Here is a 15,658-nt window from a genome sequence, read left to right on the forward strand (position 1 = left end):
TGCAGTCTGCCCAACGCATCACCGGGGGCACACTGCATGCCCTCCAGGACACCTACAGCAACAGATGTCACAGGAAGGCCAAAAAGATCATCAAGGACATAAACCACCCGAGTCACGGCTTGTTCACCCCGCTATCATCCAAAGCGAGGACAGCACAGGTGCATCAAAGCTGGGACCAAGAGACTGAAAAACAGCTTCTATCTCAAGGCCATCAGACTGCCATCACTAGCCGGCCTTCACCCAGTACCCTGCCCTGAACTTAGTCACTGTCACTAGCAGGCTACCCCCTGGTTACTCAACCTTGCACCTTAGAGGCTACTGCTCTGTGTACATAGACATGGAATCACTGGTTAGTTTAATAATGTTTACATACTGTTTTACTAATTTCATATGTATATACTGTATTCTAGTCAATGTCATCCTATTCAACTATTGCTATATACTATTCTATCCTACATATTATATTATTATTATATTATATATTTTCACAACAATACACACACATCTAAAAGTAAAAGAACAGAATTAAGAAAAATATAAATATTAGGACGAGCAATGTCAGAGTCCGGAATATAAATATATATCTGTGGAATATACATATATAAATAAATAAATATATATATATATATATATAATATATATCTGTAGAATATATATATATATATTTATATTCCCGGACTCCGACATTGCTCATTGTATTGTTTTGAATAATTAGATATTAGTGCACTGTTGGAGCTAGGAACACAAGCATTTCGTTACACCCACAATAAAATCTTCTAAATATGTGTATGCACCAATAAAATGTTATTTTATTTGATTACGTCATTTTCTTTCTTTTTTTTACCAAGATTAAGGTTCTACATTTACACCATGTTTTCTGGGAAATATAGTTTTTCTGTGAATATATCTTGATGGTTTAGTTGAGAATAGTGAGCAGTATGCAAACATATCCCAGAGTGCAATGTGGCAATTGGCAAACGGGTAATGTTGTGGGAGGATAAACACATTTTGCGGTTGTCAATTTGTAGTTGCTAATAGCTGACCGGTGCTGGAAGAAAATCGTATGGTTCGAAGGAGGGGGAAGATTTGGTATTTGACTGAACGGCCTTGGCCCCGCGTTCGACAGCATGGAGAAACAGTTGCATTTGAATGTGTTAGCTTCCAGACCTCCCGTGTCAGGAGGCTTGCAGTCGCGGTCTAAAATGAGAATGGGGTGAGTTCAAAGCTAGTTTTGAGATGGTTGGCGAGGCTATAATCAGATAGTTGTCTGGCTCTTGTTGCTAAGCCCTACAACTTGTGAATTCATAACTAACCTGAGCCAACAACAGTCTTTTCCTCTGTTTAACTTTTGTGTTAAAGCTAGTTAGCTAAGTTCAAAACATTGCTAGCTAGCTAGCAAGCAAGCTAACTAGATAACGGTTAAATATATCTGACAGCTGACATTAGGTACTGAAACTAATACAGCTTTTCAATCCTATTATCTTGTGAACAATGCTCCTATTCACGTGTTGTTTAATTGTTCCATTCAAGTGCGAAAGCCAGCTGGTTTTGACCTAATTTGGTTTTGACAGGTCAGTACATTAGGAGCATCATCAGTTATGTCCCAGTCAACAAGCTACCGTGTTATGAAATAAATTAGCTTGATAGCTACGAATCTTTTATGGATTATGCTGCCTCCATATTCTTCAATATTAGTGTTTCATATGGGTCGTTGATGGTTCAATTTATGAACCGGTATAGCTAAAATGATGCCTCCCTCTTTGTTGTGTGGGTATCCCTCCCCCCTTCCTTCTCTTTCATCAGAGCTGCTGTCATAGTCCCTCCTGTGTCACGACCAATGGTTTATTATATAAATCACTGGTCATGACTCAATTTCTTACTTTATAGTTAAGAAGTCTCTCTCACAGGTCATCACTATTTGATCACTAAGGTCTTTCTGCTTCATGTTATTTGAATGGTTTCATAATTATTGGTATACAACATCCACTGATTAATTAACCATACATTTGATGGCATGCCCCTGAGTGTATATGAGATAACATGACATATACAGCTTGAACTAAGGGTTAATGTAGGACTACACTGGGGTAAATCCATTTTAATTAAATCCCTTTTTGTCTGCATCCATTTTGATTTATACATAACTTTCCATACTTTTTATTTATTTTTTATTTCACCTTTATTTAACCAGGTAGGCTAGTTGAGAACAAGTTCTTATTTGCAACTGCGACCTGGCCAACATAAAGCATAGCAATTCGACACATACAACAACACAGAGTTACACATGGAATAAACAACACATACAGTCAATAATAAAGTACAAAAAATACACGTTTGCCCATGAATGAAGTGGTTGGAAAGTTGACCCATTTTGCATACCCCCACCATCCATGTCTTCATCACTGGAAAATATAAACGGTGGAGTTTGATATAATTTAAAAGCTTGCAAACAAGGCTTAAAAAATATTTCATAATTTGTTTTTTAATATATAAACATTACATTTTTAAACCTCTAGTGTAAATTATCAAAAAATGCTTAAACTATTTTTATTTATTTTTCATATTTGCATATTTTGTAGCTTAAACCCTACTTTACATCATCTGAGGTTTTTGTGATGTTCCAGACTTCTTTTGAGACATATGCTATTGAATACAGGGTGGGTGTCATTTCAATCATAGAAATATAATCGACCTATTCTTCCATACCACAGCAATTTAGCTGGTACACCATTGAAATGTAAATTGAATTAACATTTTTACTTCTAATTACTACCACAAAGATGACCACCGTCAAATGTCAACTTAAATGGTCATGTCTATTTTATTATCTATATTTCTATGATTTCAATAGGTTTCCTATAAAGAATTGACAGTTCAATTTCATCTATTCCCATTCAAGTTAAAGTTCTCTGATTTGTGGACTTCTAATCGTCTTTGTGGTCCCATTTGAAAGTTTACATATAAATTGTATTCCCATTTTAGTACATTTATTAGCCAAAACATGACACCCACCCGGTATTCAAGAGCATCTTGTCTCAAACAATGGCGGGCACAACATAAAAACCTCAGATGACGTAAAATAGGGTTTAAGCTACAACATATGTGAATATTAAAAAAATTAAGAATTCACGCATTTTTAGATAATTGACATTTAAGGTAAAAAAAAATGACAAACTGTTTTTTAATAAAACTTTTTCAAGAAATGATCAAATATTTAAATTATATCAATCTCAACCATTTATCCTTTCCAGTGGTGAAGACATGGATGTATCATGGTATGGTGGGGTATGCAAAATAGGTAAACTTTGAGCACTTTTATCTCTTGAATGTTTTGGCATTCAGGTCTAAAATGTCACTTTCTGAGCACTTCTACACTGGGCAAATATGTATGGTAGGTTTTGTTCAAATTAAAAGGGGTGCTGTCAAAAAGTGATTGAATTCAAATGGATTTACCCACTGTTTAAAATCCTCTTTCTGTTTGCTACTCAACCTGGCTAACACACAGACCTGGACGGAAGAGAGACTTCTCCCCTCTGTCCTGGAGTGAATACTTTGAAGCGATGGAAGATGTAGAAGTGGAAAACGATAACGCCAAAGATATATCCTTTACTGTGGCTCCCATAAGTGTGCTAATGTTCATCTACACATGGAATTGAACCATGAATGATGTATCATATTTTTGAAACACTTACTGAAGAGAATTCATTTTATACAGTGTAATATTGAACTCCTGATCCAGTGCATCATAAGCATATCTCCATTGTGAATGTGTCTATACTCTATATTCCTTGACTTCTCTGCACACGTTCAGAATCTACTGCAGCGGCCAGCATGGTCCTGTGCTGCTCCTGCTCCATGGAGGAGGCCACTCTGCTCTCTCCTGGGCTGTGTTCACTGTGAGTAATACTATCAAATACCAGGTACCACACTCTATGTACACACACTACCATCACAACATGTCCTGCATTTACAGAGCCTTCAGAAAGTATTCATACCCATTGACTTATTCCACATTTTGTTGAGTTTAGAGCTGTGGTGGTCATTACATTTTGTCAGCTGGTTATTGTCATGCAAAAGACTTCCAGTCTGACCGTTAATTAACATAAAGATGTTTAGCATCTCCAGGCATACAAGCCACTGATATGCGCCTTCAAAAAAAAACAAGACAAATAAATACATTTTAAGATAGTCTAATAAATCTATTTAACTAGATTTAGAATGGCCCATTATCAAATGGGCAGTGGGATAAAGATGTGTCATCATTATGCACTCCAATAGCGAATGGAGGCCGCTTTTCCGGCTGGTTCGTTTTTCAATCCTATGCTGGGTAGGCTACTCCGGATATTTCACTCCATGCATCAACCACTGTTTAAGGAGCATACAGCCTCTTGCTTCGCAACAGGTGATATTCCGCCCAAACTCTGTATGCCATGGGATCTCCAACCCTGTTCCTGCAGCTACCCAGTGCTTAATTTGGGAAACCAAGGGAAATCTTTTCGGGAACATTGATAGTAACATGTTTTCACAACAAAACATATTTCATTAAACTGTTGACAGCCCATCTCTCTGCACGCCCGAGAAAGGAATTAAGGAGAGAGGAGGAGATGGAAATGCACGGTGGTGAGATTCTGTAGCTAAAGGTAATGTCAGCCTATTAATTATGAAAATATAAAAATGCCCTATTACTAGGCTATTCAAAATCAAATACAAATTCACTAATTATAGGCTAACTCTGTAAGCCGCCCTGCACAATCAATGAACCAACAGCATCACCTAGGCCTATATGTTCGCTCCCAAACTCATGGATAGAAAGTTTGGAGCGTAGCATAAGGAAACCAGTCCATCCACTATGCATAATAATACAGTCCACTCAAAGGTGGTTACTAGAATAAAACTTTTTTGGGGTAAGGCTAGACCAATTATGTACCAAAGACATTTGAAATCTTTTTTCTCTATTTTTATATTTTTCTGCCCTGCATAGTATGCGGTAGGCTATATTCTATAACAGCAGAATCATTATTTTAATTCAGGATATTTTTGGGGGGCTTGGGCTCATATATAGGCCTATGCATATGTGTGGTTTGAATAATCCTCACCTTAGAAAGTGCTATCCATTTTGTTGTTATTCTTAGAAACAACATGCACAACGTCCATATTTTCTTCAAATCAATCAGTTAGGTGAGTTTTTTTTAAAGCGTGATACTGTTTTGATTGTGATTTCGAATCCATTTGCATTGATGTCAGAGTGGTTAGAGGGACAACAGAGCCCTGACTACTAGGCCATTAGCGAGTTGGGTACTACCAATGCATGTCCAGAGTGCATAAAAGGAGATTACCGTGACTCAATGGTCACTTGGAATTTTACTGCAGTCATGACTCATGACTGGTGGTAATATGGTCACCGCAACAGCCCTAGTTGTTACAGCCTGAATTCAAAATGGATTAAATTGATTTTCTCACACATCTACGCACACTACCCCATAATGAAAAAGTGAAGAAAAAAAAACATTTTAGACATTTTTGTTACAAGTTACAATTCACTATGCAGAAATCGCTCCACCTTTTCCTTGTTGCAAAAATTTTAATAGTTTGCTTAATTTCAGTTTGTGACAAAACAAGCAAATATAGTGTAGAGCAGGGTTCCCCAACTGGCAGCCCACGGGCCGAATTTGGTCCGCGGTTTATTTTATTTGGCCCTCCAAGTTTCCTGAGCCAAAAAATTATAATTTTATTTATTTTTTTGCATTTTCATTGTTGGATATAAAAGACTGTAAAAACACCAGGAAATCAGCTCCAAGGGATTTTAATTTAAGAAATCTATTCCCAAGTATTCTCACACATCGTATACAAATGTAAGCAAGGTCTGAAATTATTATGTTTTAGTCAAACATTATATATGTTTGGACTTTTTGCGGTTAATTTGCAGTCTACAAATGATTACTAATTATCTTCCGACCATCCGTTCAGGAGAAAATTGTCCCGCGGCTGAATCTAGTTTGTGATCCCTAGTGTAGAGAATCATTGTACCATCTAAACCACTGTGAAATATGTTTTACATTACCAGAAATATTGTGTTTTCAGCACTTTGAAGCTGGTGTACAAAATGGAAAGTAAAAGACGCAAAAACAAAACTTAAGAACTGGAAGAAATAGAAATGAACATAGAACATATCTACCGCTTCTTAGACTTGCTTTCAATGAGAATAGCAGATCTATACCACACATTTCTATGTGATTTTAGGTCGTGTCTCCCAAAAGGTTACATTATTGCAGCTTTAAGCAAATGTTTACTTCTGAACTTAATTAGACTTGCCATAACAAAGGGGTTGATTACTTATTGACTCTTAAGACATTAAAGCTTTTCATGTTTAATTAATTTGTAAAAATTTCCAAAAACATAATTCCACTTTGACACAACAAAATATGGAAAAAGTTAAGGAGTGTGAATACTTTCTGAAAGGGCACTGTAAGGTTGTATTGAGTGACTGTTGAAGATTATTTTATTTTTTTATAATAATTTCCCCTTTATTTGACCAGGTAGGCCAGTTGAGAACAAGTTATCATTTACAACTGGCCAAGATAAAGCAAAGCAGTGCGACACAAACAACACACATGGGATAAACAAACGTACAGTCAATAACACAATAGAAAAATCTATATACAGTGTGCAAATGTAGTAAGATTAGGGTGGTAAGGCAATAAACAGGCCATACTGGTGAAATAATTACAATTTAGCACTGGAGTGATAGATTTGCAGAAGATGAATGTGCAAGTAGAGATCATGGGGTGTAAAGAAGCAAAAAAAATATGGGGATGAGGTAGTTGGGTGGGCTATTTACAGATGGGCTGTGTACAGTTGCAATGATCGGTAAGCTGCTCTAACAGCTGATGCTTAAAGTTAGTGAGGGAGATATAAGACTCCAGCTTCAATGATTTTTGCAATTCGTTCCAGTCATTGGCAGCAGAGAACTGAAGGAAAGGCGGCCAAAGGAGGAGTTGGCTTTGGGGATGACCAGTGAAATATACCTGCTGGAGTGCGTGCTATGGGTGGGTGCTGCTGTGGTGACCAGTGAGCTGAGTTAAGGCGGGGCTTTACCTAGCAAAGACTTATAGATGACCTGGAGCCAGTGGGTTTGGCGACGAATATGAAGCGACGGCCAGTCAATGAGAGCATGCAGGTCGCAGTGGTGGGTAGTATATGGGGCTTTGGTGACAAAATGGATGGCACTGTGATAGACTACATCCAATTTGCTGAGTAGAGTGTTGGAAGCTATTTTGTAAATGACATCGCCGAAGTCAAGGATCGGTAGGATAGTCAGTTTTACAAGGGTATGTTTGGCAGCATGAGTGAAGGAGGCTTTGTTGCGAAATAGGAAGCCGATTCTAGATTTAATTTTGGATTGGAGATGCTTAATGTGAGTCTGGAAGGAGAGTTTACAGTCTAACCAGACACCTAGGTATTTGTAGTTGTCCACATATTCTAAGTCAGAACCGTCCAGAGTAGTGATGTTAGATGGGTGCGGCCAGCGATCGGTTGAAGAGCATGCATTTAAGAGCAGTTGGAGGCCACGGAAGGAGTGTTGTATGACATTGAAGCTCGTCTGGAGGTTAGTTAACACTGTGTCCAAAGAAGGGCCAGAAGTATATGGAGGCCAGAATGGTGTCGTCTGCATAGAGGTGGATCAGAGAATCACCAGCAGCAAGAGCGACATCATTGATGTATACAGAGAAAAGAGTTGGCCCGATAATTGAACCTTTTGGCACCCCCATAGAGACTGCCAGAGGTCCGGACAACAGGCCCTCTGATTTGACACACTGAACTCTGTCTGCGAAGTAGTTAGTGAACCAGGCGAGGCAGTCATTTGAGAAACCAAGGTTGTTCTGATTGACAGAGTCGAAAGCCTTGGCCAGGTCGATGAATACGGCTGCACAGTACTGTCTTTTATCGATGGAGGTTATGATATTGTTGGGACCTTGCGCGTGGCTGAGGTGCACCCATGACCAGCTCGGAAACCAGATTGCATAGCAGAGAAGGTACGGTGGGATTCGAAATGGTCGGTGATCTGTTTGTTAACTTGGCTTTTGATGACTTTTAGAAAGGCAGGGTAGGATAGATATAGTTCTGTAACAGTTTGGGTCTAGAGTGTCTCCCCCTTTTGAAGAGGGGGATGACTGCGGCAGCTTTCCAGTCTTTGGGCATCTCAGACGATATGAGAGGTTGAACAGGCTAGTAATAGGGGTTGCAACAATTTCGGCTGATAATTTTAGAAAGAGAAGGTCCAGATTGTCTAGCCCTGCTGATTTATAGTTTTCCAGATTTTGCAGCTCGTTCAGAACATCAGCTGTCTGGAGTTGGGTGAAGGAGAAATGGGGAGGCTTGGGCAAGTTGCTGTGGGCGGTGCAGAGCTGTTGTCCAGGGTAGGGGTAGCCAGATGGAAAGCATGGCCAGCTGTAGAAAAATGCTTATTGAAATTCTTGATTATCGTAGGTTTATCGGTGGTGACAATGTTTCCTAGCCTCAGTGCAGTGGGCAGTTGGCAGGAGGTGCTTTTATTCTCCATGGACTTTACAGTGTCCCAGAACTTTTTGGAGTTTGTGCTACAGGATGCAAATTTCTGTTTGAAAAAGCTAGCCTTTGCTTTCCTAACTGCCTGTGTATATTGGTTCCTAAAAGTTGCATATCGCGGGGGCTATTTGATGATAATGCCGTACGCCACAGGATGTTTTTGTGCTGGTCAAGGGCAGTCTGGTCTGGAGTGAACCAAGGGCTATATCTGTTCTTAGTTGCTCTATCTGTTCCTGGTTCTAGATTTTTTGAATGGGGCATGCTAATTTAAGATGGTGAGAAAAGCACTTTTAAAGAATTTCCAGGCATCCTCTACTGACGGAATGAGGTCAATATCCTTCTAGGATACCCGGGCCAGGTCGATTAGAAAGGCCTGCTCGCTGAAGTGTTTTAGGGAGCGTTTGACAGTGATGAGAGGTGGTCGTTTGACCGCGGACTCATTACAGACGCAGGCAATGAAATAGTGATCGCTGAGATCCTGGTTGAAGACAGCAGAGGTATATTTAGAGGGCAGGTTGGTCAGGATGATATCTATGAGGGTGCCCATGTTTACGGATTTGGGGTTGTACCTGGTAGGTTCCTTCATCATTTGTGTGAGATTGAGGGCATCTATCTTAGATTGTAGGATGGCCGGGGTGTTAATCATATCCCAGTTTAGGTCACCTAACAGTACAAACGCTGAAGATAAATGGGGGGCAATTCATTCACATATGGTGTCCAGGGCACAGCTGGGGGCTGAGGGGGGTCTATACCAAGCGGCAACGGTGAGAGACTTATTTCTGGAAAGGTGGATTTTTAAAAGTAGAAGCTCGAACTGTTTGGGCACAGACCTGGATAGCATGACAGAACTCTGCAGTAGATTGCAACTCCACCCTGTTTGGCAGTTCTTTCTTGGCAGAAAATGTTGTAGTTGGGGATGGAAATGTAAGAATTTTTGGTGCCCTTCCTAAACCAGGATTCACACAAGATGGAGCCGTATGTTTGTGAGCATGCCTTATAATAACACAGACTGACACTGAATTCTGGCCAGAGTTAAGTTAACACAGAGTGGGCTTGTGTTTGCAGGCGGTGATATACAACAGAATTAACTGCCGGGTGGTGGCTATGGACCTCAGGGCCCATGGTGAGTGGCTAACTCTCCCTCATGATAACACACGTTCCTTCTGGTTACCTCATATTCATGGTCTCAATAGTATTATTATTTATTTTTTAAACTATTTTCTTTCCAAAAAAGGTGACACCAAAGTAAAGAATTCTGACGATCTCTCAGCGGAAACAATGGCCAAGTAAGTTGTCAGGAATGTTTTCTCTGTCATCATTCAGAGATGAGTGTTAAACAGGGTGTGTGATGGGGAAGGTATTGTGTTGTTGAGATGGGAGGGAACCGGACAGGACCTGAGGCAGTGGTGGAGAGAACCTGTTGGAGAGCGAGGAGAACTGAGTCAGATGAGCTATCGGCTGCTGCTGTCTCCCATTGAGACACTGATCTGCTGTTTGATGCAAGGAGAGAAAACAGGCTTGCTGCAACCCCCAGAATAGTATTGTTTACATTAACAAAGTGCCAGTGGAAGAAACTGACATCTCTTTCTATATTGTCTATCTTCTGTTGGGTGTGATTGTTTGAGGAGCTGGATTAGGCTGGTTTGGATGGGTGAGATTGTTCTAGCAGTTGATTTATGCTGGTTTTGTCTCATCTTTCCACCAGGGACATTGGCAAAGTGGTAGAAGCTCTCTATGGAGAAAACCCACCTCCGATCATGATGATTGGACACAGCATGGGTGGAGCTATAGCAGTTCATACCGCTGCAGCAAACCACGTGCCGTCTTTACTTGGCCTGTGTGTGATTGATGTCGTGGAAGGTGATTATGGTATTTGTGTTTGTTTGTCTCATGATCGGGACTTGTCATTTGATGATCAAACAAGCAGCAGTTGAGGAGCTGACAGAAGATTAATTGATGTATTAATTGTTTTAAACTATAATGTTACACACTGTGTCATTAATTCATTGATTGAGTGATTATTTCATAAAATTTCCGCTATTGTGTTTATTCAGGCACAGCAATGGATGCATTAAACAGTATGCAGAATTTCCTCAGGAGTCGACCAAAGACCTTTAAGTCTGTGGAGAATGCCATTGAGTGGAGGTGAGATGCTGTCCATACACACAAGTGTAAAAATACTCAGCAAATGCTTTACTAATAGAGCATATTCCAAGTCATGTGTTCTCTGATCTTGTCCCTCCCCCATCAGTGTGAAGAGTGGACAGATCCGAAACGTTGAGTCAGCCCGGGTGTCCATGGGAGGCCAGGTGAAAAAGTACGTCTGGACCTGAGAAAAATGGGCTCAGAGGGCAAATACCTTTTTAAATGAATCAACTTCAAGATGTGACTTTTCAGGACCTGTAACTAAACACAAGTTTTGACCTCCTCCGTAGATGTGAGGAACCCCTCAACAGTCCAGGCGTCTCCAAGAGCATCAGTGACGGCATCATTGAGGAGGAAGAGGAGGAGGAAGAAGAAGAAGGAGAATCCAACCACAAAAGAAAGAAGGAGGATGACCAAGAGGTTAGGGATGGGATGATTGCGGGGAAAATGTAATGTTTATTTTTTACAATATATTTTATACCTATGTATTCGGGTGTGTTTGTATGCGTGGGTCTTCTTAGGCATTAGTAGTTGGTGTATACATCTGGGTGCGTATGTCATCTTGGGGAAGTGTGTATGTCATTTCCCACCTTTACACAGTCTGTTGTAATGTGTACATGAAGTGTAAATTTAACTGTCTCTTGGCTTTCTTCAGGTGAAGAAGGAGACCCTTTATACCTGGCAGATTGATCTGTCAAAGACAGAGAAGTACTGGGAGGGCTGGTTCAGTGGCCTGTCTGCCCTCTTCCTTTCCTGTCCTGTGCCAAAACTGCTCCTGCTCGCTGGTGAGTCCCTCGATTCAGTACATTTTAATCCACATGATTTTTACACTTGTGTGTTTTCAATATAATTCAAATACATCTGTCTTTGACATTGGACTACAGCACACATTGTTGTGTATAACATTTTTCCCTTTACAGGTGTGGACAGGCTTGACAAAGATCTCACAATTGGACAGATGCAAGGTGAGGACGGCCTCAGATTAATGTTTGTTAGGTTGGTTGTTGTTGACAATTGTGGTTCTGATGGTGACTGTGACAATCCACTGTACATCGTCCCCCACTCCCTGTGGTTTTACTGTAACATCTTCTAAATCCAATGGAAGCATGTTGCACATAAAGATTCGTGTTCCATTTGTGGTCAGGGAAGTTCCAGATGCAGGTGCTCCCTCAGTGTGGCCATGCTGTCCATGAGGACGCCCCTGAAAAAGTGAGTGTGTTTTAAACTTCTGGGTATGAGGCTGAACAACTGCTTGTTAAATGTGTCGTTGTTTCCCATTTTGTTGCGATAGTAGTTTCAGGCCAATATGTAAATAATATTGCACACAAAATACTATTCTCAATGTCTGGGAACTAAACCGACATTGCTCTTGTTTCCCCAGGTAGCAGACGCTCTGGCCTCATTCATGGTCCGTCACAAGTTCACTGAATTTAAGGAGGGTTTCCTGTGGTAAGACTAATTTTACACGGATAGAAACACATTGTTTATTACCTTTAAGTCTGCTTCTCCAGTAATCATTGTAAAATCTCATTGTGAAGACCTACATAAGCACGTATCGCTTATCTGCACTGTTAAATGTTAAAATCACATTATTTGTGGACTAACGGTTAGTGCTTCCGCCTATAAGCACACATGCTTGCCGGTGTCGGCGAGGGTTCGAATCCGGCTCACTTCCCTTGTGACTCACTATCTGTCTATCTTTCCCACTGTCTCTTCTCAGCCCAATAAAATGGAACCCTCCCCTAAAAATATACACTAAGTGTACAAAACATTAGGAACACTGTCCTAATATTGAGTTACACCCCCTTTTGCTCTCAGAACAGCCTCAATTTGTCGGGGCATAGACTTCAAAGTGTCCAGCATTTCATATGGATGCTGGCCCATGTTGACTCATTTGACATTTTTACATTTGTGTAATTTAGAGTGGTTTACTGTTAGTGCATTCATCTTGAGATAGCTAGGTGGGACATCTTGAGATAGCTAGGTGGGACAATCACATCATAGTAAGTACATTTTTCCTCAGTAAAATAGTAATCAGCAAAGTCGGCTAATAAGGGGAAGGGGAAAAAAGTAAAGTGTGAGTGTTAGTTCACAAAAGGCATTATTTTTGTCTTTTCTTTTTTGTGGGGGTCGGGGTGAGGAGGAGGGTTGCGAGCAGGTGAGGAAGGGGTGCGAGCGGGTGCTGTGGGATGATTTAACATACTCTTTGAAGAGGTATGGTTTCAGATGTTTTCGGAAGATGGGCAGGGACTCTGCTGTCCTAGGTTCAGGGGCGTGCCAGGACAGAGAAGAGCTTGGCTTGGCCTGGGCTGAGCGGGAGCTGCCCTCTCATAGGGATGGGAAAGCCAAGAGACCAGAGGTGGCAGAATGGAGTGCTCGGGGTGAGGTGTAGGGTTTGAGCAAAGCCTGAAGGTAGGGCGGGGCAGTTCCGCTTGCTATTCCGTAGGTAAGCACCATGGTCTTGTAGTGGATGCGAACTTCGACTGGAAGTCAGTGTAGTGTGCGGAAGAGCGGGATGAAATGAAAGAACTTGGGAAAGTTGAACAACAGGTGGGCTGCTGCATTCTGGATAATTTTCAGGGGTTTGATGGCACAAGCGGGGAGCCGAGCCAACAACGAGTTGCAGTAGTTCAGACGGGAGATGACAAGTGCCTGGATTAGGGCCTCTGCCGCTTTCTGTGTAAGGTAGGGTTGTACTCTACGGATGATGTAGAGCATGAACCTGCAGGAGCGAGTCACTGCTTTGATATTTGCCGAGAACGACAGGGTGTTGTCCAGGGTCACACCAAGGTTCTTTGCACTCTGGGAGGGAGACACTGGAGTTGTAAACCGTGATGAAGAGGTCTTTGAGCGGGCAGGCCTTCCCTGGGAGGAAGATCAGCTCCGTCTTGTCGAGGTTGAGCTTTAGGTGGTGGGCCGACATCAAAGTTGAGATATCTGCCAGGCACGCAGAGATGCGTGTCGCCACCTGGGTGTCAGAAGGGGGGGAGGAGAAAAGTAGGTGAGCGTCATCTACATAGCAATGATAGAGACCATGTGAGGATATGGCAGAGCCGAGTGACTTGGTGTATAGCGAGAAGAGGAGAGGGCTTAGAACCGAGCCCTGGGGTACACCAGTTGTGAGAGTACGTACTGCAGACACAGATCCTCTCTACATCACCTGGTAGGAGCGGCCTACCATGTAGGATACAGTCCAAGAGTGTGCAGAGCCTCAGATGTGAGAGGGTGGACTCCAATGCTTCCCACAGTTGTCAAGTCGGCTGGATGTCATTTGGGTGGTGGACCATTCTTGATACACACAGGAAACTGTTCAGCGTGGAAAAACCCAGCAGCGTTGCAGTTATTGACACACTCAAACCGGTGTGCCTGGCACCTACTACCATACCCCTTTCAAAGGCACTTAAATATTTTGTCTTGCCCATTCACCCTCTGAATGGTACACATTCACAACCCATGTCACAACGCTTAAAAATACTTATTTAACCTCTCCTCCCCTTCATCTACACTGTTTAAGTGGATTTAACAGGTGACCTCAATAAGGGATCATTGCATTCATCTGATCAGTCTGTCATGGAAAGAGCCAGTGTTCCTAATGTTTTGTACACTCAGTGTATGTGTATATATAATTTTAAATAAACATAAATAATGGACATCATACAATAATAAGGTTTTGTAACAATTGCTGCCACCAATATTGGTAGTTATTGTATAAGGTCTGTTCTGACACGAGTAACACTTTTTTTATGTCAAAATGGGATGCTAACTGGTACAGGCAAACCAAAAAACATTTGTTTGTGTTCGTGTTTTACTTTTTTTTTATTGTAACAGCTAATGGGACCCAAATAAACAATAAACTACATAGACAAGTGCCAGTTTTGTCCTGGATCCATCCAGCAGTCATGGAGGAGTTTCCTGGAGCCTCATGGACACCATCTTCTGCCAATTACTCCCAACTGTGATAAAATAATGTTCATGAGCACTATACAAATTTCTCAGCACTTAAATCGGTAAAAGATATAATTTAAATGTATTATTATTACTACTACTAATACTTTGACACTTGTGGTTTTGCCCTTTTTTTTGAAAGCAGGGATTTTGTTTTACCCATCCCACTCAACCTTTTTTATTTTAATTTCCTGTGATGCCTTGCCTGTTTCTTGTTACATTTTGGCTAACTGCGTCTTGTTATGATATGTGTTTAATGTTGTTGGATTTTAAGAATGATGAATAAAAATGGAAAAATAATATTTATCCCAATTGATGCACTATTTATTTCCATGATGAACACAGACACCCATTATGGAGTATTTTGCAAGTGTACAAAACAGGGTCTCCCCAATGTGCAAAGCTGTCATCAAGGCAAAGGGTGACTACTTTGAAGAATCTCAAATATAAAATATATTTTGATTTGTTTTATACTTTTTACTTCATGATTCCATGTGTTATTTCATAGTTTTAATGTCTTCACTATTATTCTACAATGTAGAAAATAGTAAAAAAATAAAGAAAAACGCAGGAATGACTATGTGTGTCCAAACTTTAGACTGGTACTGTATGTGTAAATGATGCGAGACAGAGCTTCAAAGCAAAAAGGATTGAACCCCGAAACACTTGCATCTACCACAAATCAATTAATAACTTCTGCTGTGTGCAAAATATTGGGGTAACAAAAAAAAAAACGGTTAAAGGGTTCAGGTTACGGTTAATGGAAGGGTTAGCTAACATGCTAAGTGCACTGAACAAAAATATAAACGCAACAATTTCAAAAATCTGAGTTACAGTTCATGTAAGGAAATCAGTCAATTTATATAAATTCATTAGGCTATGAATTTCACATGACTGGGAATACAAATATGCATCTGTCGGTCACATACCTTTTAAAAAAAAAAGGACAGCGGATCAGAAAACCAGTCAATATCTGGTGTGACGACCTTTTGTCTCATGCAGC

General features: G+C 40.7%; 1 protein-coding gene across 2 annotated transcripts; it reads left to right on the top strand.

Moving 5' to 3' along the window:
- The first annotated feature begins 918 nt into the window (after positions 1-918).
- On the top strand, positions 919-14,961 carry LOC106567820 (protein phosphatase methylesterase 1). Of its 2 annotated transcripts, XM_014137586.2 has the most exons (14): positions 927-1,213; positions 3,506-3,599; positions 3,804-3,896; positions 9,631-9,688; positions 9,800-9,851; positions 10,271-10,425; positions 10,620-10,710; positions 10,817-10,882; positions 11,001-11,130; positions 11,366-11,495; positions 11,631-11,675; positions 11,855-11,919; positions 12,092-12,159; positions 14,539-14,961. In XM_014137586.2, the coding sequence occupies exons 1-14, from the start codon at positions 1,128-1,130 to the stop codon at positions 14,540-14,542; spliced, it is 1,137 nt and encodes a 378-aa protein (XP_013993061.1). In that variant the 5' UTR covers positions 927-1,127; the 3' UTR covers positions 14,543-14,961. The 2 variants fall into 2 exon arrangements, with proteins under 2 accessions (XP_013993060.1, XP_013993061.1); XM_014137585.2 differs by having other exon boundaries at positions 919-1,213; positions 9,631-9,851.
- Positions 14,962-15,658: the final 697 nt, after the last annotated feature.

This window comes from Salmo salar, chromosome ssa13, assembly GCF_905237065.1.
Source record: "Salmo salar chromosome ssa13, Ssal_v3.1, whole genome shotgun sequence".
Lineage (NCBI taxonomy): Eukaryota > Metazoa > Chordata > Actinopteri > Salmoniformes > Salmonidae > Salmo > Salmo salar.

Excerpts from the sequence above, each read along its gene's own strand:
- LOC106567820 (XM_014137585.2), top strand. The coding sequence starts at position 1,128 with ATGGAGAAACAGTTGCATTTGAATGTGTTAGCTTCCAGACCTCCCGTG. Across the intron at positions 1,214-3,505 it reads CGGTCTAAAATGAGAATGGG|ACCTGGACGGAAGAGAGACT; the intron begins GTGAGTTCAAAG and ends GCTAACACACAG. Across the intron at positions 11,920-12,091 it reads ATGAGGACGCCCCTGAAAAA|GTAGCAGACGCTCTGGCCTC; the intron begins GTGAGTGTGTTT and ends TTGTTTCCCCAG.